Below are 25,448 nucleotides of genomic sequence, written 5' to 3'. Positions count from 1 at the left end.
GATTTGCAGAAGGCCATATAAGGAAAACCTGCAATGTGTGCTAAGATCTTTCAGTATGGAAATGACAATATGACGGTTAATAAAACAACGATTATCAGATATGTTAGAACAGACAGAAACAGGATGTGAGAGAACACAAATGATCCTTAACCTTCAGTCTTTTCCACGGTGTGAATATTACATGGTGTCATATTTTCTGAAGTTCAGCATGTTTTATATGTATGTATTTGTAAAATGCTCTTCTAAATCTAAAATATTCCCAAATAGTAGATGTGTCCGACTGCCTCACGACGAGGTCATACTATCTTTTAGATGTAGACTAGGCTTCATTCAGGGGACTGTCTGATCAGTACGGTGTTTGCATGCTGAAAATAAGGGAACAAATAAAACCCTCTTAATCATTTTTAATTTAAGGCTGTCTTATATGTGAGGTGTTTAATTGTGGATGTTGATATCTGGGCGACAATAAAAATCTTATTGTGCAGTTGAAATGTGGTAGAGTCAAAGTGGAGAGCTGAGTTTGTTTCATACGGGTGTTTGCTCATTCTTTCTGAGGCAAAGGTTAATGGTTTATTTTTGTTTTGATCAGAGAAGGTAGCCGGTTTCACCGCGACCCCCCACGGCTGTTTTGCCCCTCACCCCTTGGTTTGCCCGGCAAACAACAAACCAGCAGGTGTTGCAGCAATGGAAGCGGGCAAACGAACTGGTTCAGGTATAATTGATTCTACCCGACTTAAAAAGTCTTGCCATTTTTCAAGAAGCTCCACAAACAGAAGCATGGTCAAGCTAAAATAAATATTGGATATGCTTTTGAAAAATGGAGAGTGGTTAGAACACAGAAAGGTTTAACAGAGCGATGCAGAGCTGGCTAAACGCTATAGCTTCAGTTTCAACAACATGGCAACCTGCGTGAGCATCGACTCCAGAGAGGAGGGGACGGGGGGGGGGGGCAGCTCTCTCCAATGTTTTAAGTTTGGACTGCAGTACCCATTTTAAACACTAGGTGTCAGATTTTCATCTTGATCCTTTAAGGGTCAAACTGCCGCAAGATTGCAAATATTTGTTCATTTGTTTCAGTCACAGGGATACATCTGCTGCAAACTTATGCTCAAACTGACACAAATGATCCTAAAACCTTTGTTCCCATCATGCACTTTTAACGAAACATATCACCTTTAACTCTCCACTCTGCGCAGCCGTCACAGAAATGACTGAACTAACATGAACGTGATATCTCTTTTGACAGCAGAGTCCCTGTCAAGTATAGAGCATCTGAATAAAAAACCTCTATGATGAATTCTCTAACAAACAAAAACATGTTCATACAGAACAAGAAGCTGCAACAAATGATCAAGGACAGGAATGAACCGCGGTGGATAAGTGTGCCTTTTCATATCCATCCGTGATTGTCTCCCTGCAGTTTGTGTCTTTGTTTGTTGTCGGGGGGGGGGGGGGTTTGTCATCTTTTCTTTCTCAAATCTTTTGAGCACAACAAACGCACTTTGAAAAGACTAAGAAAGAAAGCCGATTATTCATGTCAAATTGTGATTTTAAGGTAACAAAAACCTTAAATTAAATGTTATTAAATGTCCCTTAAAGGACCCATTTATTGAGATAATGCTTTAAAGTCATCAATCCAAGATAACAGTCAATAAAGCCACATGATACATCCATGTGACCACAAGTCTTTTGCACAGCATGCTAACTATGAGGGGTTAGCTTGTGAGCCAACTATCCCTCAGCATTAAGAGTACAGAGGGCTGAGAGGTCACTCATTGGAAGGCTTGAATTAGGGGGCAGATTGCTGCTGGTGGGGCAGCAGGTGCATTAGTGTCCCTCCCCAGAGTAGTCATCAACTTTCTTCAGCTAATTATTAAATTAGCATAAGTAATGCTCCATTTGGCCGTGCCGACTTCTCCTTCTTAATTTGCCAGTCAGTTCAAATTAATCGAGTAAGCCCATTTATAAGAGAGAAGGATCCAAACAGAAGATTAGAGAGGGAGAGTTTGAGATCAACACAAAAGGACGGACAGAGAAAGAGGATGTGAGAGAACACAAATGATCCTTAAAAGGAAAAAAATAATCATTCTGATTTGTTGGAGTCATCAAACATTGTTGGTAATAAACCTTAGAAATATCTTGATTCCTTTAATGTTTACTCATGTCGACTCTTGTTTACCCAATAATCAATCATGTAAAACCCAACTTCATTACATTATTTTTTCAATTTTAATAATGTGCCTAACGTGACTGTCAGACGTTTATATGTTCCTCAATGAATAGATTAGATGTGTTTCTTCTGTGTATCCCCCTCGGACAAATAGCCAGCATATTTCTGCCTCCCTCTAATCACATCATGCTGGATTTGCCATAAATAGAATTCACCAACTCTGAGTAACTCTGAGGAAAATTCATGTCAGACTCCCGATGGTGATTACTAGTATGGGCCCAGGACATGCGACTCACTGTGGCTCCCAATATGTACCAATTAGTGTCAGAGAGCAACAAACTGCAGCATAGAGCCCGCCGTCTGATATGATCACAATCAAAACCATAAGTTGTATCACTATAGATACAGTGATCTGCACGTGGGCGATGAGTTTGTGTATGATGCACATCACGGGGTTATGTAAAGGCTTTATGAATACGAGTCCTCATGCAGCACTGTGAATCTGTAACTGAGGAAACTGAGGCTGTGTGTACGATGATGTGGCGATAGATATTTGAAGGGGGACAGAGTAAAAAATGTGGCTGCACTTCATGACAAAAGAGCTGGAATAAAAATATTCAAAAGTAAGAATACGAAAGTAGATTCCCTGAAAACAAAACAATACACCGAGAAAATGTATTCTCCACGTTGACACCCCCTCATATGAAGACATGGTCTGAAAACAATCATAGGAAAAATATTACAAACTTCGCTGATTTGGAAAAAACCCCAAAACAAAACAAGAAATGCTTTCCTTCTCAAAACATTTGGCTAGATTACGAAAACTGCTCCACACTGCTCCCTGCTAAAAGTTTCAGCTCACCATTACTGTCCTGTGATCTCATAGGTCATAATAACAATATTTTTTATCGCCTACACATGAACATGTCCAGTGCTCTTTCCTTTTGATGATGTCAATTTCCACCTTTTGCATGTTAAAAAGGTTTCATTTCCAAAAGAACTTGTGTCTGTGGAGAGGTGCTTGAGCTCGCTTGATAGAGCCGTGGAGGTAGATCGGATTAAAAAGGTTATGAAATTATAGTTTAGTGAACAAAAATTCATAGAACTAAGGTCACAAACTGCTTCCCTTCTAAATGTTATCACAGAGATTCAAAGGTTAACCTGATGGAGTCCAGCTCTGTCTTTCAGAACTGAAGGAGCCTTTTAGATGAGCGGTGGAACGTTTTGATTTCAACAGAGTCGTCTGTTAAATTAGACTTTGAATGCCACGATGACTGAGAACCGTTTCAGACATTATCAAAGAAACTCAAAATCAGCTACTTTAATGACAGGTCCACATCCATCCATCCATTATCTATACAACTTTTCCCGTTCTGGGTGGTTGGGGGCTGGAGCCGATCTCATTTGTCATTTGGGAAGAGGCCGGGTACAACCTGTACTGGTCACCAGTCAATCACAAGAAGGACATATATAGCCCCGTTTCCACCAAGCAGTCCGGTTTGGTTCAGTATGGTAAACCCTGATCTTGATGATGTTTTCACAGCCAACCGTACCCTTATTTGGTAAGCGGAGTGCAAGCCAGATAGAGATATCAGCTTTGAAATAGTGTGACATCATAGCAGCCCAACACAGTGTAGCCGCTATAATTAAGTTCAATGAAGAAGAAGAACAGGACACAGTAACAAAAGTGAGTCAGATCGGAACCCTTGGCACCCAAACAGAAGGGTACCAAAAAAGTAGGACAAGTACAGATCCCTTATTTTGGTACCATTCCCAACTTTTGACGCTGGAAATGCCAATAAATGGGTATCGTACCAGACCGAACTGAATCAGACTGCTGAGTGGAAACAGGGCTTTAGAGACACAACCAGCCACACTCACATTATTTAAAAAAAAAAAAAAACTCATTATAGTCAAAGCTAACTCCTCTGGTCATTTTAATTTAACAATACCAAAACAAAAAACTGCACTCTGTAACATTTAACATGACAAATGTAGCGCTGGTTAATGTTTTGAAAAAGAAATCCCAGTGAGTTCTGTGGTGCTGCAGTTTATTCATCTACGATGCTAATTAAAGGCAATCTATATGAATGATGAGACTCCAGCAGCGAAAAGGTTGAGGTCACTTTTTTTATCTACTGTGCACTCCTGCGCTCCAGCTACTGTACAATAAGTGAGCAGATCAACATCATCTGTGGAGGTGTTGCGGCTGGAATACTAAGCAAGGAGATTTACTTTCTCACTTTCTTCATTCCAATCATGCTTTTGTTTCAAGTCTTTTGCTGATGAAGATTAATTTGCAGAGCATGCCGCTCTATCAACCCCGCTGACACAAAGGGCAAAGATATAAACTAATTAAATACACCAGTGCAATTGATATTTCCCATGGATCAATGCGAGTGTGGGATCTGTTAATTAAATCCGTTATAATGTTTACTTATCGTAAACATTTCCCATGTTTGAGCACAGCGAGATAGGGAGATAATCTTCACTGTATGACAGATTAATTTTTTTAGGCTAAGAGAAAATCCTTCCAGCACATACAGCATGAATTCCTTTTTTTTTCTTTTACGCCAGGGGGAGGCTTCTGTTAAATGTTTAAATTCAAAGGATATGTACCCAGCTTCTTTATTGAGTCAACTAACAAAACAGCACACAACAACCGGACAACGTGCACACAAAAGGAATGACCAGACGCAGAGAAAAATATCCCTAGAGAATACATGCATTCACCATCCATGGGCTAATGTAAGTAAAGCATTTGCAGGCACCCCTTAAACCCCTGTAGAGTGGGTTTTTCTCCCCCCCCCCCCCCCCCCCTCCCCTCCCCTGCGTGGTATACATCAGTATAGCACAGGTTATCACACAGTGGATTAAGAAGGCGTGTCGGGAGTGTGTGCCAGCACCTCCAAGCCGCACTCCACTCATCTATTGATCCGTGTGCGCGAGAGAGAAAGCCAAAAAAAAAAAAAGACCGGCACACTTAGCAGAGTAACCACAGGCAACAGCCCCCTGCCTGCCCTCTGTTCCCTGCAGTGGGACTGATTGCTTGTCTCAATCATCCTTCCACCCCTCCACCCCCTTACCCCCCGACCCCCATCCCCACTACACGTACACACATAAACACATACTCCTACACAACCACAACAGCTCTGTCTCTCTCCCCCTCCTCCACATGCATTCTTTCTGTTTCTGTCTCAGCGGCAATCTCTCGTGATTTGAAGGCCTCTTGTTCTTCTTGTGAGGGCCATCAAAGACTGCAGCCTTAACCCCGTCTGAAAGTTCTGGGACTGCACGGCAGGAAGCAATTAATTCTGCAGTGAGAAACTCCATTAATTAGGCAACGCTTCTGGCTATTTCAAGAAGACCCTTTAGAAACAGTAGGGCCAGTCTGAGGAGCCATAAAAGATGCAGCGGCACACCAAGTTTTAATGGACCCAGGGGCTCCCGGCGTAGCACCACCGTGGGCTAATTCTCCTCTTTTATTTCAAGGCCTCATAACCACGGCACACACAAAGTGACGAACGCTGTTTACTGGGAAGGTGTCTTATAGGGCACAGCTGCCATATTATGTCAGGTGAAGCTCGACTACTAGAGCAGCATTAACATCGTGCCGTAGTACAAAAATCCGTGAGACACAGAGCCGTGACACACAATGTCACCCAAAGGCCAAATGTCGCAGCTACATCTGCAGATTAAAACTTTTAAGAATTTGGTTGAAATTCGCCTTAGGTTCGCCTGACAGAAATTAATAACTCATGTGCTCTGAAAAAGGAATGAAGAAACTCTGTCATCTAGCAGTTGTAAGCCTGTAAAAACTTTGACCAATATCTGCCACGAGGTACCAATCTGATGAACCAATCACAGCCTCCCTGTCTCCCGGCTTGTTCTCTACCCCTTGCGTGCACTAGCCCACACTCAAAGTGCCTCGCCGAGGACCGAGTTTATACTGTGAGTTTGTCGTTGGCCGTTGTGAGTTGCAAAATATTCAAATCCTCAATTCCTATTGGCTGGACAGTTTAAATGGTAAATGGTAAATAGACTTGAGCTTTTCTAGTCTTCCGACTACTCAAAGTGCTTTACACTGCATGTCACACCTACCCATTCACACACTGATGGCAGTGGTCGCTATGTAGTATCATCAATCAGAAATAACTAATCCCATTCATACACCGCCGCCTCAGCAGCGGGAGCAATTCAGGGTTAAGTGTCTTGCCCAAGGAAACATCGAACATGTTGCCCAGCGGGGGATTGAACCCTCGACGACTCTACCAACTGAGCCACAGCTGCCCCCACACTTTAACACTTTGATGCATTTCCTGCAACATTTGCAGCAACACAGGCTGGAGAGTTTACAGAGATGCAAAAGATTTCAGTGGAAACCTCACAGAATAAACAAGGCATTGTGAATGGGAAGTACACTGATGTGACTTTAACATGGCGTGCAGGCATGTCTCTAAAAGCCACTGATAATCACACATATGGAGCAGGGAAGGCTGCAAAGCACTGCAGAGGGATATCACTGTGTTTCCTCTAAATCGAGGTAACAGGATAAACACTGGTGTGAAGATGAGTCTGGGAAAATTAGTTTTGTGATGTCTAATCACTCACTAAATCATGCATGAGAACATTAGCTATTTGTGGTGTCCACCATTCAGGGACGCTTAGGAACATGGTTCCCATTTCAAACCAAACAAGACCATGGATCGATGCGTTTGGATTGCTCTTTCGACTGTAGGTCTCCCCTGAGAACAGGCCGGAACTGCCTCCACCCACAACGACGAGGAAGCCTTGGTTTCAGTACGCCATCCGTGAAATTAAATCAACAACTCGCTTATTGTAATTACATTTGGTTAAATGGGAAGGCAAAGTGTGGGTGTAATACAATTAACATGTAATTGTCATCATGACCAGGTTGGTGATGATCTATTTCCCCAAGGGATTCAATGAAATCCATCACCCCCGCCCTCGTCGCCTCCATTTGATTTAAAATGAATCATGACAAGCACCAGCATGTCCCACTGACTACTGCGTATGTATGGTCGTGAGCAAAGTGTTACACAACTGTGGAAAAAACCAATCCAGAGACCAATCCAACTGATTCTTAAATCAGCATCTCTGCATGCATGGAAGATATTATATTCCAGTGTTGGTTAAACTTTTGCATTTGTGCACTTCATTCTACTTAAGGAGGCAGTGATATGGTGAACAGGTGCTTGCATTTTTGCACAAAGAGTGGCAAAATGTCACACAAAAGTCTGATGTTGCTGTATGTGCTGCTGTGATAAAAATGGCATGTAAATTTTACTTGGATAGATTAGCTCGAGAGAATCACTCCCATGATTCCCCCCGCTAGCCTCAACGTCATCTTTTGTTATTGTTTTGATGGAGAGCCCCCTGGTGGTAGAATTTACACACTATGCGTTTAAGTAAAAATTCGTATTCTGATTTTTTTTAAATAATTATTACAGACTGCCTCTCTTTTTGTTGTATGTTAAACAGTTGTGATTTAAAAAAAAAAACTGAATGAAAAAATTATAATTTTACTTTTTAAATTTTTTACATAAACCTATAAATAAGAGAACCAGATAAATATTTTTGTAGTGGTCTCTTCAGCTGTATGTGGTCCTGATGCTTAACTTAATGCCATAAAAATGTAACATTTTTCATGAATATTGAATTCCTAATTTTGCACTATTAAATTTGACATCTTGAGCACAAAATAACTCCAACAATAAAGTTCAAACAGGTTGCGCCTCTCCAAAATGTAATATAGTTCGGCCCAGAAATAAAAACAGAATTTTAACGACTTGTGTTTTCCATAATAAAAACAGTGCACAGAGCATTTTGCTATCAACTGTTTTTTGTTTTATAGTTGACCTTAAGCATTGACATTCACAATCATGAATTCATCAACAATCCAAAACCATGCTGGGCCTCTTCCTTCCTGTGACTGTCCCGAGTATGAGCTAAATACAGTATAAACTATAAACAATGAACAAATAAATGCTGTACAGGCGGGTCACTCCCCTTTTATGTCTGCTAAATGTTTTGTCACTCAGGTCAAAGTTGGCAGGCTGTAAATGTTGTGTTTGTGACCTCACCAATCTGTAGCTAATCATAATTAACATCTCTATTAACCTCAGTTTGTTAGGGTACATGTGGTTGCAGATGTGGAGGATTGATGGAGTATGGGGCTTGGACATAGAGTATGTAATTCATAAAGCAATTTGAGATCTCACTCCATGATCAGTTGTGGCTGGTAAGGACTTCGGACTGCAAGCATACATGATTGTTAGAACGAATTTTCATGAATTCATTCATCTTGGTCATTTTGGTGTAGCTGTAATACACATGTGAAAGAGATCTCATCTCGCAGCAGAGGTATATTTGGAGAGGAGCCAAGTGTGTTCTTTCTAGCCTATTAGAAGTGTATCCTGTACCTGCTAACAGAATATAAGCAACACTGTTAACAAGAGAAGTTTGTCAGCCATGTGTCTTCTGTTCTTGTGTTGTCTGACCTCCACCAAATAAATTCTTAAAAAATCCAGATTCTGTCTTACAATTTCCTCATTGAACATTTACAGCAAAAACATCCCCACCTAACAATGATGCATGACAAAAGAGCGACATATATTTCATATTAGCTGGAAGGAGGGAGTTATCTAATTCTACAACAAGGTATAATCCATGAAGTGTGAATCATCCCAGATCACAAAGATGTTTACAAAAACCTCAGTATTGAATTTAAGAGAAATACACGGTGTCAATCCTACATCGACAAATCTCCAACCTTTCTCCACTCGCGTTCACACAAAGGAGTTATCAAATTAGAACGCACCATAATTAAGCACCTTTAAGCACATGCGGCGGAAAAAAGTTGTCCTCTTCTCGAGCTGCAATCACCTTTGGCTTGCATCGTTGTGTTAGCATGGTAATGTTAGCAAACTTTAGTTAGCTCGTAGCTTCACACTGCATTCAATAAATAATCAGTGAGTATGTTCTTCTTTTCTCTAGTCCTTCACTTAAACAGCTTTTATACACAAGAGGAGGAGCCAGCCGTCCCATCCATGTTAACATGATGTAAACACGGCTCTGACAACATCACAGCCAGCGGGACTCGAGCTTCTCACTCATTGTAGACAGTCATGACTCAGAGACGTGTACAGAGGATATACATGTACTTGATTTCTGCTGTATTTATGTGGAAAGTATTACACACTTTGCTTTTAAAGCAAAAGATGAGTGATCATCATCTGAGTGAAACAGGATGGTCTTTTTATTCTCTCAGCAGCTGCACTACTCGAATCAGTCTGGAGTTTGATACACAGAAATCACGATTCCCCTCCTCTCTCCTTATTCCTCTGGGGTAAGAGTGCTCTTCTCTTTTTCTCACTCCTCCTTATTTTATTTCCCGTCCTCACTCGGCCTGCTTATTACTTTCCTTGCACCTCGCAGCTTGTTCTCTTTACACTTGGCTGCTTGTCATGTTGGTTGATGGAGGGATCGAAGCTGTTGTTCTCGTGGTAACATGCCCAGGAAAAGCAGCGCTGGCTAAAGGCCCAAAAACCTAACCGTCTGAGATGTGTCAATTTCCCCCTGATCAGTCGAGCGATGAGAAACTTTTTTAACTTCGGGAAAGGCAAAGATTTGTACGTTTATCTTCGGAGCGTCTTGTCTGAGGAAAGTGCTCGGGGCTACAAGGTGGTTGAATAGCACTGACAAAGACAGATTGATGCTGACAGATGTACCATTATAGAGTCAGGCGATGTGAGAGGGAAAGCTGTGCAATATTTACATTTTGATAGCATTTTATCGCTTGTCTTCAGGGTGTTCAGGCTGCGTTTTCCACATTTAAACTTTTAATGAAAGCCAGACATTTAAATAAATGTTTATTTGGAGTTTTTTTTTTCTAGTGGAGGCCACATAAATTATAAAAATGTGTTTTTTAAAAAAAACTCCTAATCTGTTGATTGTTCCTCCTTCAGCTGTACATGCAGTTAATGGTGTCGGCCACCCTTTGAACTGTGCAATAGCTTTTAGTCCGCCGGTAAATAGGTGAGAGGAGTACTCTGATTGGCTGTTCGGAGGTTTCATTTCTCTCCAGCTCTCGACACAGGTTCAGGAAAAGCTCCTTGAGCATGCCGCTGTAGTATCCATGCTTTCACCCATTTAGTGCGGTTTCTCCTTATTTGTTGCCTCCGCCTCTTCTTTTCTTTTTCCACTAAAAGCCCAAGGGCTGACAACACCAGCGCCATTTTCAACTTTTTTCAGACATTAATCTCAATTAGAAGTACCTATAATACAAGTGGCGAGCAACAACAGCGGTGTGAAAATGGTCTTCTCTGGGGCGCTGGTGGCGCATTGGTTAGTGCTCGCGCCCCATGTATGGAGGCTACAGTCTTCCAAGCGGGCGTCCCATGTTCAAATCCCACCTGTGGCTCCTTTCCTGCATGTCATTCCCTACTCTCTCTCACTCTGATTTCCATCTCTATCCACCGTCCTATCTCTCCTTTAAAAGCCCAAAAATAAATCTTTAAAATGGTCTTCTCGTATCATAACAACAGACCACCGTTGCCTGCTTGAATGGAGAGCTATTTTCTCTCACGCAATTGAGAACGTACGTGGTGGCCGGCTGTAGTCTTTGCGGTGTGTTCAAGTGCCATTTTCTTTGCCAAGACAAAGGCGTTCTTTGCCGAACGAGGTCTCACGATGCCTCAGTCAGCCTTCTTCATCACTAGTTTTTTGCCGTCTGCTTGGTGCGTCAGGGCCTTCAGGTAAAAGGCCTGAATATGCCGCTGTCCACCTTAGCAGGTCTGCCTTGTTGCTCATAAAGGTTTGCGCAACAATGACGAGATAGTGATGCTGCACTTCTCTGCCATCACGGCTTCCTCTGCACTCCTCAGCCTGATGTTTTTGATGCCACTCTGACACAAACTGTACACAGCAAGATCCACAGCAGAGTCCACAGATACATGTCTGATGTGTCCTTGGGCAAGACACTTAACCCCTGCATTGCTCCCACTGCTTCGGTGTATGAATGGATTAGTGTTGTACTTACTCTCTGATGTACGTCGCTTTGCATAAAAGCGTCTGCTAAGTGAATTGTAACATTTGTAACATATATAAACTGTATGCTTCCTGCACTTCCACACCCCCACTGTGGTTGTAAGGCCAGCAGTATCCAGTGTTCTTCTTTTACTGTGCACAGATTGAGAATCGCAAGACACCCGGGAGGAAATCTTCTGTAAATTGCAAACATCTTGACCTTTGTCCACATTAAGTGTCACTGATCCTCTGAAGGCAACGCCTGGGTATTAAAAACATCGAAAGATACATCTCCGGCCACTCATCTAAGCGAGACATTTAAACGAGTGTCCTTTTAATCCACCAATAACCAATAACTTCCTCTCAAACCTCAAATACTTCTGTGCCTCGCTTACAGCAATGGCCTATGGGACGTGGGAAGCCACAACAATATGATCGGAGCACACAGACTTGGCGCTGAGACACATACCGCCCCCAAAACAAACCCAGAATAGAGCGCGTGTGACAAGGAAGGGCGCTTAAGGCGACGCAGAGCTCAGGGAAGGGACGGGGTGGAGGGGGCTGAGGTGGTGAGTGGGTTGGATTTGCGTACCAACATGGCAAAATAACAAGATTAATGTATGTATGTTTTCACCACTGGATGACAGCACGCATTGATGAAGCCCAGAGAGGAAGACCTCCTATAGTGGGTCAGACTGCACAGTAGGGCTTAGGGCCCGGGCAGAGCGAGGCAAGGGTTGGAGGAGAGAGGTTGGGAAGATAAAATACAGAACGGTGCTGCACCCTGCTGGGCACGGTCTGGCCAATCTTTTCCAACATGAATGTTGACCACCATAAATCAGACAACCAGAGCTTAAAAAAAGGGATCCATCGCAGTAAAAATAATTGGTCGTACAACATTGAAATTAATGCTTTTTTCATGAAATAGTAGGTAACGGCCGCGCTCACTTGGCAAAAAAAAACTTTCCTAATTCATTGATGTTTTCATGGAAGATAGTCAAGGTTATTCATTTCAAATTGCCAAAGCAGTTTGCTTCCATCCTCGACATGTAAACTTCAGACGACCCTGAAGAGAATCTCCATTTTCTTCCTCTGATTTTAGAAGTCATCACAAGGCGCGTGCACTTAGCAAATAGAGAGTGAAGGGAACACTGATGGTGCGTCTGTGGTATGTCTGAGCCGCTGCCTTAATACATTGTCATTACATTTCACTGCATTACATCATTCTGTTTAAATAGGAATGACGGAGTAATCCCTTTCCCTGTGTGTCTATGCCTGTGAGTGTGTGAGTGTGTGTGTGTGTGTGTGTGTGTGCGCTTACGTTGTGCTATCTTGGCCAAGTGCAGACGGTTGACCCAGGAGATCTTACTGAGGGGGTTGGGAGTGTTGAGGACCACCATGAAGCTGACAGGACGTCCGGACCTGGATGAGAAGACACAAAAACACACATTTAAAAGATCACATATTGGTTGAAAAACCGTCTTTTTTTCATGCCCAGATTTTATGATAAATGGTAAATGGACTTGAGCTTGTATAGCGCTTCTCTAGTCACACACTGATAGCAGAGGCTGCTATGTAAAGTGTTCATCAGTAATAACCGTCCCCATTCATACACATTTATACACCGCCGTCGTAGCGGAAGCAACTTGGGGTTAAGTGTCTTGCCCAAGGACACATTGGACATGTGGCTGCAGGAGCTGGGGATCTCAAGTGAAGGTTGTTCATCTACAGAAAACATCCTTCGAAGCTTTAAATGATTTATGGAATTCATTCTTTCTCCGTACCACCACAAGTGTATAACCCTGGTATCCGCTTTGAGATAGTTGTTTGTTTCAATGGTTTAAATTTGGTTCTGAATGCTAGTGTAACACTTGTGTAAGAGTTCAAAGGAAGGCAGTGGAAAAAAAGACAAAACGGCATTGATAGTTGCAAAGAGAGAAGGAAAGTGGAGGACTTTCATGGTGAAGAACAACTGTCGTTATGGAAATGTACTGCCAATGTGCTTTATAAGAAAAGGAAGCATGACAATACATAAAGAGGAAGAGGGAAGCAACCATTTTTTTTTTAATTCATGGCACTTAACCTTTGATAAATCAAGACTTTCCTTTCTATCAAAAGACCTGCTTGTAGTTTTACAAAGGTTCAGTCCGTAAGGGTTCTGTGATTTCAGGTCAAAATTCAGTGCAGGTTGCGATGACCGCGCAGCATGGTCACAGTGTGTAGGTGGACTCAGACTCTTACAGTGCTGCTAATGTTTGAGTCCTGCTGGGATTAACAGGACCAGCACAGGCTCTGATCAGTGAAGGGTTTTTGTGCCCCTTCAAGCTCAGACACAGAAGGAAAGAACATGTTTGAGTAGTGAGTGGCAGAGGAAGAGAGGGGCATTTAAGAAGAAAGACAAGAAGAAAGGGTAATATTTTTAATGGTTTGGCTCGTCTTGTACCATTCATTCATTCGAACAAGTCAAGGTTGAGTCTCTTAGCATCAAATTTTGAAAGGTTGAGCCTCTGTCTTGTAAGATACACAAACGTATTAAAGTATAAAAAAAACTGCTAATTAGTCCTGTTGCATGCAATGACCTACTACTCCTTTACTAATTGGAAAAATGAGATTTGCATTAATTCAAAAAGTCATATATCACACCCGTTAACTGATATACAGTATATAATGAACCGAACATTCCTCATACATTTTTGCGTGGCACTTCAGCCTTGTCTCACAGAACTACATCACATACCCCACTCTCTTTTCACAGCTGTAAGTGGTTTGGCAACTTTTGTGTGGAAATGATATACTGTCAACATGGAAAAATGGAAACATGTCAACTGAAAGTCAATTGGGAACCTGATCACTGGAATCCTTTACAAATTCTGGGTTTGTCTCGTCACCCAAGCGATCAGACTTAAGAGTCCAGTGGAAAACCAAAGTCAATATTGACAGCTTGAAAGACGTTGGATACACAAGTTAAAGTTGGCTCTTGCATATCACCAGGTAATATATATATATATATGCCTGTTGCGCATCACCGGCAATGTGTAACCCATGTGGGCAGAATGGTGGGGCAAAGTCGTTCCACCCCTGATCCCCATTGCTGTAATGGAATTTCAAACCTCACACTGGGACACCAATTTTAATGACTTTGTGAATGCAATGAGGAAGTAAAAAGATGCCATGATGGTGGAACTTCGTTTCAGCTGTCTTGCAGAACTGCATTCTGTGCAGGCTTTGATCTAGGGTTGGGTCAAGTGACAATGGGATCGTACAAATCAATGGCCGTCTGTTTTTGACCTTTATTACATTGTAAATTGGTAAGTTGTGAGACCCGGTTTGAAACATTTATGGCCTGCCAAAGCCTGCCATGCTGTTGCTCCTGAATTGCTGTTTTTTCAACAACACAAAACTAGAGTACCCCAACAATCTCAGCAAGGGAAAAAAATAAAAAAGGGACACACTCGTAAATGTCTGTCCCCTTGTTTCCTGATGGACATCATTAGGTGCCAAGGATCAAACTTAACCCACGTCGCATTTCAAGTGGTTAAATCATAGACTTTAAATACAATGAAACACTGTTTCAAGTACAAACTCGGCTGGGACAAATCCAACATTTTTTTTTTCTCAGCTCAACTTAAATAAGAAGTTTTTATGCCTTAACTTAACCAAACTGCAAATATTTCAAAACAATAACAATGAGTTTCAAAGGCTTACTTCTTCTCCCAGGTGTGTTTTGCATTAAAAAAAGTCCTCCACTATATAATACTGTGTTGACAGATCATGGTCATTTTGCAGATCTGCAGCCTTGTTTGATAAAGACCAAATTATCTGGTTTAATAATGGTGAAGAAGGTAAAGAATACCAAAATAACAAATGGACAGAGGTGAAGTTTGTCATGCTGCAGTGGTGGTATGAAAAGTTTCTGTGAACTCTTTCCCCCCGCAAACTGGGTCACTGTTGGTATCCATTGTAAAAGCCATGAATTCAAGCCGACTGCACCTGCCATCCTTTTGAAAAGGAACTACAAACTTTTCAGAGACACCTTTCAAGTCTGCAGGGGGTGAGCATTTGACATTGAAAACATAGCGTTTTGAAGAAACATTCCTTTATCCTCCAAATACACGGCATCACAGTAAAAACAGCAAACTCTGAGATTACTATTTCATAATAAAGTAAGGGGTTCAAAAGTGTAATGAACGGAAAACGGATGATTTAATCCTCAAGAGACAGATGTTGAGTGCTAATGTATGTATGTATATCCATTATGAATGTATAATTTAAAGCTTACCAGAGTTGAAAAACGTCCCGTCTTCCTCTTCAAAGTAAATCATGTGAATTTAGTTTGCTCAAGGCCTTGTGTTTCATGTCAGAGGACACATCTTTATTCTGGAATTTGCATTTTGCCTCTGACCCTGTATGGTAACTTAGATGTTTTTGACAGTAAATCTGTTGTCGCTTTGATACTGTGTAGAGGAGAAATGCATATTTCTGACAAAAATAACATTAATATAACCTGAAGTGTGTTTCATTTTGCTTCATGTGTTGATGTCTGTTTTCTAAAGTATTGGATGTGTGAGTAAAATATGCTATGCTATATGTAAAGTAATGTTAATGTTTGTGATCTAATATATTGTGTCCTTCCAGCTATCATAAACCTACAGCAGTTAAAAAATAAGCCAATTTTGCTGAACTGGCACATATATAGAAATATCTACCCTTATACCTAATAATAATATAATAATAATATCTTTCCATTGATCCTTTGCTGGCTGTTTGATTGGTTAGCTGACCAACAATCAGAGAGCCCCCTCTCATAGCAACTGTTGCTGGGCTACTTCCAGTAAGACAAACACATAACTCTCAACTGCGAACTCAGGGCCCTAAGGAGGATGGGGCTTGACATAGGGTCAGTCTGATTCTGGAAATTTGAAATTAATATTATCCAGATATTATTTCAGATTTAGTTAGTATCAGATGATTCTTTCATCAAATTCTTGCTATCAAGGTACACATGTGGAGACAAGGAGTTCAGAGCCACTGACGGCTCATCTGAAGACTTGAAGACTACATTTGAGTTTCCAACAGTTTAACCTGATAGCCATAGGATGTCCTGTCTCCTTTATCCAACCTCAGGTCTTTCTCTTCATGTTGAAAGAGCTACAAATTGTATCTAGGTAACATTAGGCTACAAAGCAAAAAGAAGACTTCAGGTAAACAAATAAATGTCAGTCAAACACTGTTTTTATAGCTCCATCTTTCATTGCTGCCCAAACGTAAGAACTCTGAGACAGACTTGTGTTCATGTCTCCCTCCACGGTGCCAAGTGTGATATTTTTCTGAACAAAGATAGCTCGAGGATAGTCATTCTTTTTGTATGTCTCGGTAAAGGCCATTGTGTTTCGAAGCAGCTGATTTTAGTTTCTCAGTTTTGTGACAACAAAAACTTTTACTTTTATGCTGTCTGCTGGTTGACATATTTACCAGGTATGCCTTTTTCCATCTGCTCAGTCAGGCAGCTCTATTATTATTTGAGGTAGGAACGAGAGAAAGACATGCTACTGAATGTACCAGGACAAAAAAATAAGGGTTGGGAAAGAAAATGGGTAAATGTCACTCTACCTGAATGATACAAAGGATTCTAAAAATTGAAATGACTAAGAGATAACCACGAGGAGGTCTAATAGGAGTGATTTAAGGTGGTCTCAAAGGCTACTGAAACAACACGGCCAAAGTCGATAGCAAAAAGTCAATACTCAAATTGGCCACAAAAATGCAAGGCCTCTCCCAGTGCTAAGTGTTTTACAGGGGAATTTCACTTTCTTTGCCAAAGTGAGAGACACATCGTAAGACTAACAAATATCTGTTAATGAACATAGGATGGATTTAGTCCTACTGGGTTTGTGTTGCATGAACAAGACATTCAGGGAATTCAGGGGTGAAAAAGAAAGTGAATAGCAACAACTTTAAAACTGAAGAGCATGACAGATAATTATGAAACGGTTTCGATGTAGACTTTACAAGCATGTGCAAGGAAAGCTGCCAGTTTTAGACAATGTGACGGCAAAGTTGCTGATAATATTGAATGTGTCGGGGGAGAAAAATAAAATAAAAAACATTTGTTAATATTTTCTTATAACACAGCTTAACATTCTCCCTCTCATGCTGGGCAACTGCTAGTTTCCTTTAGGCTAAATAAGTTAGAATTTGCCCGGCTTGTAGCTGCTAACTTGCTATTTTTGTTAGGACACCTCTGTGTCTCTAGACTGTCTCATTGCTGCTACCTACAGTAGCTACAGTAAAATAATGTGATTTCTGAATTTCTTTAGGCTCAGTCAGTGTGCTTTCACTAGCTTATGTAGTTGGGTGTCTTCATGGGGTCTATTCAGTTAGCTGGAGCCAACAAGGAAATGTTGTGGGGGTCACTGTTTTTTAGGTTTATTCAGTTAGCTGTAGCATGTCTTTTAGCTGCTCACTAGCTATTGTAGTGGAGCCTCTTAAGTTTCATTCAGTTAGCTGTTGTATTGTTTGTAACTGCTAATTCTTTAAAGTGGAAGAACCTTCTTGATTCAATAGGCTTTTGATAGATGCTAAATAGCTCTCCAACTAGCCAAGGTTTTTAAAAATGGCAGTGAGATATCCTGCTGAAATTTGCATAAAACATGTACTTTACCAAGTCGATGCAATTAAAAATTTGCACGACCCTTTTCTTGGTCGCTGTACTCGAGGCAAAGCTGAAACTGTAACAACCCAAAGTGAGCGAATGCACCTGTTACTTTGTTCATGTCCTGCTACTTTGCTTTACTGACTCACATCCCAAAACAAAATACAAATACAGACCGGGTCACATGTAGCACACTGGAAGAACTTTCTTTATGGGGAAGGCTTGACTGATAACATTGCACGTCTGGGTCTTTGACAACAAATACATACAGACAACAAATAAAATTTAAGGATTCTGTGACTTATTGACCAATAAAACTTAGTTGACTCAGACTTTTGAAACAAACTAATGCAAAGTCAACTTTTTCAGAGCAGCCTTTATCGTTTCAGTTTTCAATTTAAAGCTAAACATATTGCTTCCCTCAGCAAGTACTTTGTCAATTTCCCTTTCAGCTTATTAGACCACTAGCCATGCCTGTGTGTTAATATTTGACTTTCTCTTCTGTCTACTAACATAAAATGTTCTTAATGCAGAGCAGACTAAAGTGAGACTGGCAGCATGGGCCCCGCGTTAGCAATGACTCAGCCATTGACAGCAGCATTCTGTTGTGCTGATTGATCAGCCTTCATTGAACTACAAATACGCTGTCTGGCAGAGGATGAGATGTCTTTTTAAAGCACTAAGCAGCTCTTCAAAATAATGGCCCCGCTTCAGTCACCTGTATAACTATTCCACCGTGATTCTGAGGTGATGAAAGAAAGAAAAAAGAGAGCATAAAAAGTTGGAGGTTGGGCTCTCTTGAGCGCGGAAAGGAAGACAATTTCACATTCAGACATCATTAGAAGGTAATAGAGTGAAGAACTGTGCACAGCCTGAAATTCTGCTTCTGTGATACCTGCCGCTGCCCGCTCCAAATTCATTTCTCATTTCATATAGAGGAAGGAAGGAAAAAGGCAGTGCTAGAAGCTCTCATATAGGAGAAAGAGATTGCAGACAAGTAAGAAGTAAGATCTCAAACTTTCTTGACATGTTAAAAAAAGTAGAGCTATCACGAAAAAAGGTGTCATTCATACCATTCGCCGCTTAAACATAGCAGAGGCAATTTGCCAAAGACAGAAGGAGAGACAGCGTGCGATGCGAATAAAACTACTCACTTGGTGGGAATCCTAAGGTAACACTTCATGCCCACACGGCCTCAGACATGCTAAACTGAGAGGAACCTTCGATTCCACCCTCCCGCCTGCTGATTGACAGCCGCAGTGCAGGTGTGGTGCACTGCCTGAATGGAGAACTAGACTCGGGTATGCTGGCAGAGGGGAGATGAGGAGAGCAGAGATGTAAAGCGAGTGAAAAAAAAAAAAAAAAAAGGAGGGGAGAGAAGAGAGGGCAGAGTGGAGCGAGGGGGGAGAGAAGCAAGCGAGGACTCTACTCTGGCTGATTTATGGGAGCAGGTCAGTGCCGAGGCACACGTGTGACACTAATGCACAAGGACGGGACAGATGTAGGAGTGAGTGCTGAGTGGCAGTCTGTCATGCACCCATCCTTCAGTTCACCTCCACCCTGAAAGTCTGCTCTGCAAATACTGAGAGGAGTTAAAGGTGACAGTTCAGAGTCCCTACTGGAGTTTGTTGAACTAGTTCTGAACGGATTTGACAATCGGTCAGAGAAACACACACAGATAGACTGAAAGTGGATTCAGGCATGGCGCTGCGCGAGTTGCGACTTGCAGTAGTGGTCTGTCTTTATTCGTCTGTTGTCTCAATGTCGTCAGTGAATAACAATACTTAATTTTCTGCCTGATTTCTTTATCTTTATATTCTCGCTTTTATTGGCCCTTTATCGTGTATCAGATCGAATCATATTGTATCGTATCGTATCATTAGCCACCTTGCCATCCGTTGATCAAATGTTGTGCTGTATAAGATTGACTTGCACTATATCAATTATCACAGATTCCCTGTATTGGGATGTATGGTATGGTATGACATGGTATCCGATTTTGGACTAGTTTTTTTATTTGCTTTCTCAAAAATTATCAATTTTTGGGGAGCCTGATAGCCTAGCAGTAATGTTGCGTACCCCATGTACAGAGGCTCCAGTCCTCGTCGCAGCAGCCGTGGGTTCGAATCCGACCTCGGCCCTTCATCCCCCCCACTCTCTCTCCTACCCATGTTTAACTTTCTCTCTTCAGCTGTCCTGTCTAACAAAAACAAAAAATGGCCCGAAAATACTAAATAAAATATGTCTGTTTCAGGTAAATTGTGTGATAATAACAAACAGCAACAATGCGAGTCTAGAATGTAATATTAGTCCAAGCTAACTAAATGTCAGTGATAAGTAATTTTCCTCCAATAGCATTTTTGTCATTTTAATTTCTCTGGTATGGGCAGGATCTCAGTATCAGTCTGTCTAGTCCAAGTTCATGAATCAATGGATGGAAATAAAAGTACACATACAAACCTTTCTTCTGAATATACTGTAGTAACATGGGACAATAAGTGTGAGCATTTACACACTCACATATCATATCTGTAGAGTCAATACATGCTGTGCTGTGACTTGTGTTATAAATCTGTTTGTGAGGAAAACGCAGGTCAAGCAGTCATCGTTTAAGTTGAAGGTGCTTGATTGAGTACCCAGTGGTTATATCTCCAGCACCGCACTCCTTTCTTTCAACAACTAACTATATGCTGTCACACACTGAGCCACTAAGAGCACTTTAACACACTTTGTCACAGGATAATGAACATGCATTCAATCTGCTTTGGCCTTTTTTATACTGATGGCCACAAGATAATACAGAGTTGTCACTACTTATACAAGACCCAGATCTGTATCTTTTAACCACTGAGTCGTATAAGACATCAAATAAATCTGTGTGCTAAACACCCTTCTGGAGATCTTATTTATTTCAAAAGCTTTGCTGCAATCTGTGGATTGAAGATAGTAATCATGGTGTTTGTGTAAATGTGTTTCATATGATATTAGCAATGAAAAGTTGTTTCATGCAGCAACTCATTGGTCTTGTTCAACTATCGTACCTATGAAGTAAAGAGGAAATGATAGCTGCAAAGATAGAGACTTGCGTTTGTAAGCACTGAGCCCCTTAATTCTTAATTTAGTGGCCTCAGTACATTTTTGGTGGCCCACCCATAAACATGTGACTGTTATGTATCATATGTGTCAGCGGTTGAAGAGACAGTAGTAGATTGGAAATAGTGTAAGAAGAAAATACGTTGGCCTCTATAGTGATGGATGGATGGATCTTATCACTGGGGCCTAACATATGGTTATTCACTTGTTATAGCCATAGACTGAAAACAAAGCCTGAGTGACGTCTCCCATTGGTTGCTGGGGGGGGGGGGGGGGCTTTGGCAGCCGGTCAGTGGCGGTCGGAAGAGTTGTAAAAAAAATGTACCCTCTGTACAGTGTGTGCCGATGAAAACGAAGAACTAATCAGGCCAAAATTGTTTTTGAACCACACTGTAAACATGTTAATTTCTGCTGTAAAAAGAGGCATTTTTAAATGACACCCTCATACGAGTGTCTGCTTTGAAACCAGCCTCACGTGGACACTCAAGGAACTGCAGTTTCTTGCACATTCCCATTGGCCATTTTTCACCACCTAAAAATAGCATAAATAGCACCACTAAACAACAGGATGTAATGTCCAGTTGATGCTACATCTGCTAGAGATATTTCCCTGCTAGAGCAAGTCAAGAGTTGGAGCATATTTCTTCATTTATGCAGAAAAAAAAATCTACAAACAATTATGAAACTGTACTTGCCACGTGGCGTCCATCAGGATATTTAGTAGTAAAGCAACATGAGTGAACAAATCAAAAAGATCCCCATGAAGTAAACATGTGTAGGCTGATTATCTGTATCAAACAGTTCTTCTACATAAGAAATGAATGTAGAGAACAAAGCAAAGAAGAGCAGATGAAATACCTCCTTAAACACATTTCTCCTTTATGTTTTAATAACTGAAGCAGAGACCATTTTTCCACAACAGTTGACCTGAGACAATCCACCGTAGATGCCCTCCAGCTCTGGCCCCGATGCACCTGAGAACTGTGTGAAAGGAGAGTGCTGTGGTTGTTCTTGTGTCTTAAAAAACAGCAAGATGTCTCGAGATCAAAATAAATGATGAAAATGATACAGGTATTGTTGTGGTGGATGCAGAGGAATGGTGCAGTTCAGCCACACTTTGATGCCTACAGGGTGAAGACTAAATCTGTCTTTGGGACATCAGTTTGGGGAGTTAAGTTAAGTTACTGAGTTTCCTCCAAACAGCTAGTTCAAACAAAACAGAGAACAAAATAACAGAGACAAGAGATGATGCTGCTGAATTTGATCGTCAATTTTGACCTCTTCGCTGTGAGCATCTTGATAGAAATGTAGCTCAACCCTCATTGGTTTGACATTAAATAAATCCTTCAAGAGGCGGAAATTTTAAAGTTTGGACAAATCAAAGTAAACTATCTTTGAGGGTGGATGCCACTAAAGGTCGGCATAAATTAAAGTTCCTTAAGAATTAATTAGGATCCATGCACATATGCACAGTGCACCTCTTCTCCTAGACAATCAAGAGAAACCTCATGTCGTCCAGACACTGAAGGAAGGTCAAAAGGGCCCCCAAGATCCTCTTCAGGAGTCTGTTTGGACAAGACTCTCAGCAGGAATGAACTGAATATGAAGCCTGAATCCATCATATGACTGAGAATGAAAGGTTTGCGATTCGCCTTGCAGGGTAGCCTGCACAGCCTCAATAAAAGGGACCATGAAAAAAAGAGGCTTCAGGCTCACAATACAATACTGTTCCTTCATGCATGCTGCTGGGAATAGAGGATAAAGCAACAAACACATTTGGTTAAAGTATGAAATGTGGTATCTGTATCTTTGGCTTGCCGTGTATCTGTGCCTGTGGTTGCTCCGGCAGACGCGGTAAAAGAGGATGTTAATGAACTGCTGTCACACGTAGGCTGGTGCCTTTGAGGCAGCAGTCAGGATTCTCTCCACGTCCTCAGTCTGTTTGCAGTGTGGAGGCTGTGATGTGCTGCCTGACTGCAGAGAGTCGCTCACGGCCAGACAGGAGGGGACCAACTCAGTACAGGGGGTCCCTGCTGCGGTCCTACTCTCTCCCCAGCAGAGCAAAGACTCGGCTTCATGTATGCGAGTGTGTGTGTGTGTTTGTGCTCTTGTTTGTGTGTGTGCATCCTTGTGCAACATTCATGTTTGCTTTAGTGTAGGTGCATCTGTAATAAGGAGGAAAGTGAGGGAACATGTATCGAGTGAGAAGAGTCTCTTAAAGCAAAGTCTCCTGTAGAGTGCTTTCCATTTTAGAAACAAAAAACAGACAACAAGAGAAAAACTCAAATGTGTGTTTGTGCATGTGCCTGGGTGTAATTGTGTGGGTGTGTTTGTATATGGGACATGGAGCCAGTTTGCCCACTGCTCTCCAATGCAATCTGCCACTGCTGCACCCTGGGTAGTGTCAGAATGGTTTGGGCACCCGCTGTGCCACCTGTCACCCCCAGCCCTGAGGCTCTATGCCAGTCCAGCCACCCGACACTGAGGCCCAGCCTCAATTAAATTGCTTTCACACAACCAGGATTGGGTTTCTTTTCCCCCTACAGGAGATTTATCTTTCTCCACCGACATTGTTATAGTTTACCTCTACTGTGGTCATCTCTGGGCAAGATCTGGGCACAGGTCTCACTCTACAATATTCAAAAGCCTTTGAAAATGTTGCAGGAAACAGTGACAAGCTTTAATGATTTCAAAGCAAAGAAATAAAACCTCAGAACCATTAGAAACCCCTAGATAGAATAAAAGCAGTTCATTTTGATGTTTAGTGTGTTTCTCAACACTGTAGAGCATTACCGATCACATTTTGATAGACATCTGCCTGGCTGAGCACAGAGAGATTGGCAAATAAACACCAGCATAGTGCAGCCCTAAAGGGGATATTTGATTGTCTAATTAAATCCAGGATCAGAGGAGGAAGCAGAAGTTCTACCATCTAAAAATAATTGTTATGAGCATTATGAGATCTATTGTCTCATAATTGAGATCAAACATGAGAAGATCAGCAAAGAGATATGACGTACCCCTTTTGTCCACAGGGGCCGCAACAATAAACAATCCCAAGAGTTGTCTCTGGAACTTTAAAGAGGACATATTATACTCCTTCTCCACCTTTTCAAACATCTGTGCTGTGCTTTGGTCAAAATATAACATGAATCAAGCACCAGAGGAGGTTTGTGACCCTGTATAAACCAGCTCTCTCAGAACGCTCCGTTTTGTTGTGTGTATCTCTTTAAATGCAATGAACCCCCCCCTGAGTTTTCCCAGTTGACATCACACCTCTGTAGCGAGAATAAAAATTGTTGACCTGTTCAACAGTTTTGTTCTAGGCTGGGGGTGGAGATACCAGGGGAGGGGAGGGTTGTTTATTTTTACCAGAATCCCACTGTGACATCACAAGGAGAGCACATTTAAAACTGAGCATTTTATCTGTGTTGTAAGGTTTATGCAGACCACAAAAAAAGGACTGGATGGGTTTATTTCACATTTTGTGGGTCGTTGGACACTCAGGTTACCCAAATATATGTTCAAAAAGACTGTACAAGTGGATTTCTCATAATATGTCCCCTTCTAAGAAACTGACAATGTTTTTTGTTTTCATCAAAGTAATCCCTAATACTTTTGCAGTTGCTTCCTCATATGAACATAAACGCTGAATCACATAGTTAAAAGGCTATTGTGGAATTGGCTTTCCAGGGATTTTTAGTTTTAAATGTTGAAACACGCCTTGGACATCAGCAGGGGCGGGGGGAATCTCCTCATCAGCTCAGTTGCTAATGACGTTATCACAAGAATTCAGCAAATAGGGTACCCCTTGAAGGGGAATTCGGGGACTATCTTGTAAGCATGACATCTGGCTCCACCAAACATCTGAGTAAGCAGATTGGCCCTGCAGGCCTGGTGTGACAGCCGACGAGGAAGCTGGGAGATGTGGGAGAAGTGATCTGAACAGCTCCGCTGCTCAAGCTGTCACTTTAGCTTGGTTTGGCACAGTCACATTCTCCGTGGCTCTGAAGCATTAGGGCCCACACTCTTCTGACTGCCGCTGCCCTGCCGGCACCGAGCCAGGTCTTTCACCGGAGAGCTTCGATCAACACTCACTCTTTTCTTTGCTTTCTTCCTCTCCTTCTCCTGCTTAGTCCCTCTCAGCAGGGCTCCAGCTTCTCTATCTCAATCATTCTCCCTTTGTCCTCCTCTGTCTCCCTTTCTTATCCTTTCCTCAGCAGATGCCACAAAACTGGAATCCATTGTAATCTGCTGGGTTTTTTTTGTTGCTTTTCCCAGTTCCTGTCCTGCACTCTGGGCTCCTCATATGCTCTCTTCTTCGTGTCTTTGTTCTTATCTAAGTAGGCGTTCAGTCGTTCAGGAGTCACGCCGACTGCCAAGATACACTTTGACATGTTACGACAACCACTTAAGATTCTCAGAATGAAAAAGGTAACCTGCTATTCATGCGCAATTAAACTGCAACTGCTGCCGTTTTGTTTG

General features: G+C 41.7%; 1 protein-coding gene across 3 annotated transcripts in view; it reads right to left on the bottom strand.

Moving 5' to 3' along the window:
• Positions 1-25,448, bottom strand: part of arhgef10la (Rho guanine nucleotide exchange factor (GEF) 10-like a) — a 147,406-nt gene that overhangs the window by 60,802 nt on the left and 61,156 nt on the right. For all 3 annotated transcript variants that reach the window (XM_065955063.1, XM_065955064.1, XM_065955065.1), the window contains one exon: positions 12,540-12,640. In XM_065955063.1, coding sequence (XP_065811135.1) covers positions 12,540-12,640 — 101 coding nt within the window. The remainder of the gene's footprint in view (positions 1-12,539; positions 12,641-25,448) is intronic.

The sequence above is a fragment of the Labrus bergylta genome, chromosome 5, assembly GCF_963930695.1.
Source record: "Labrus bergylta chromosome 5, fLabBer1.1, whole genome shotgun sequence".
NCBI lineage: Eukaryota > Metazoa > Chordata > Actinopteri > Labriformes > Labridae > Labrus > Labrus bergylta.
The sequence above is the reverse complement of the archived record's forward strand: the minus strand, read 5'-3'. Positions and strand labels throughout refer to the sequence as shown.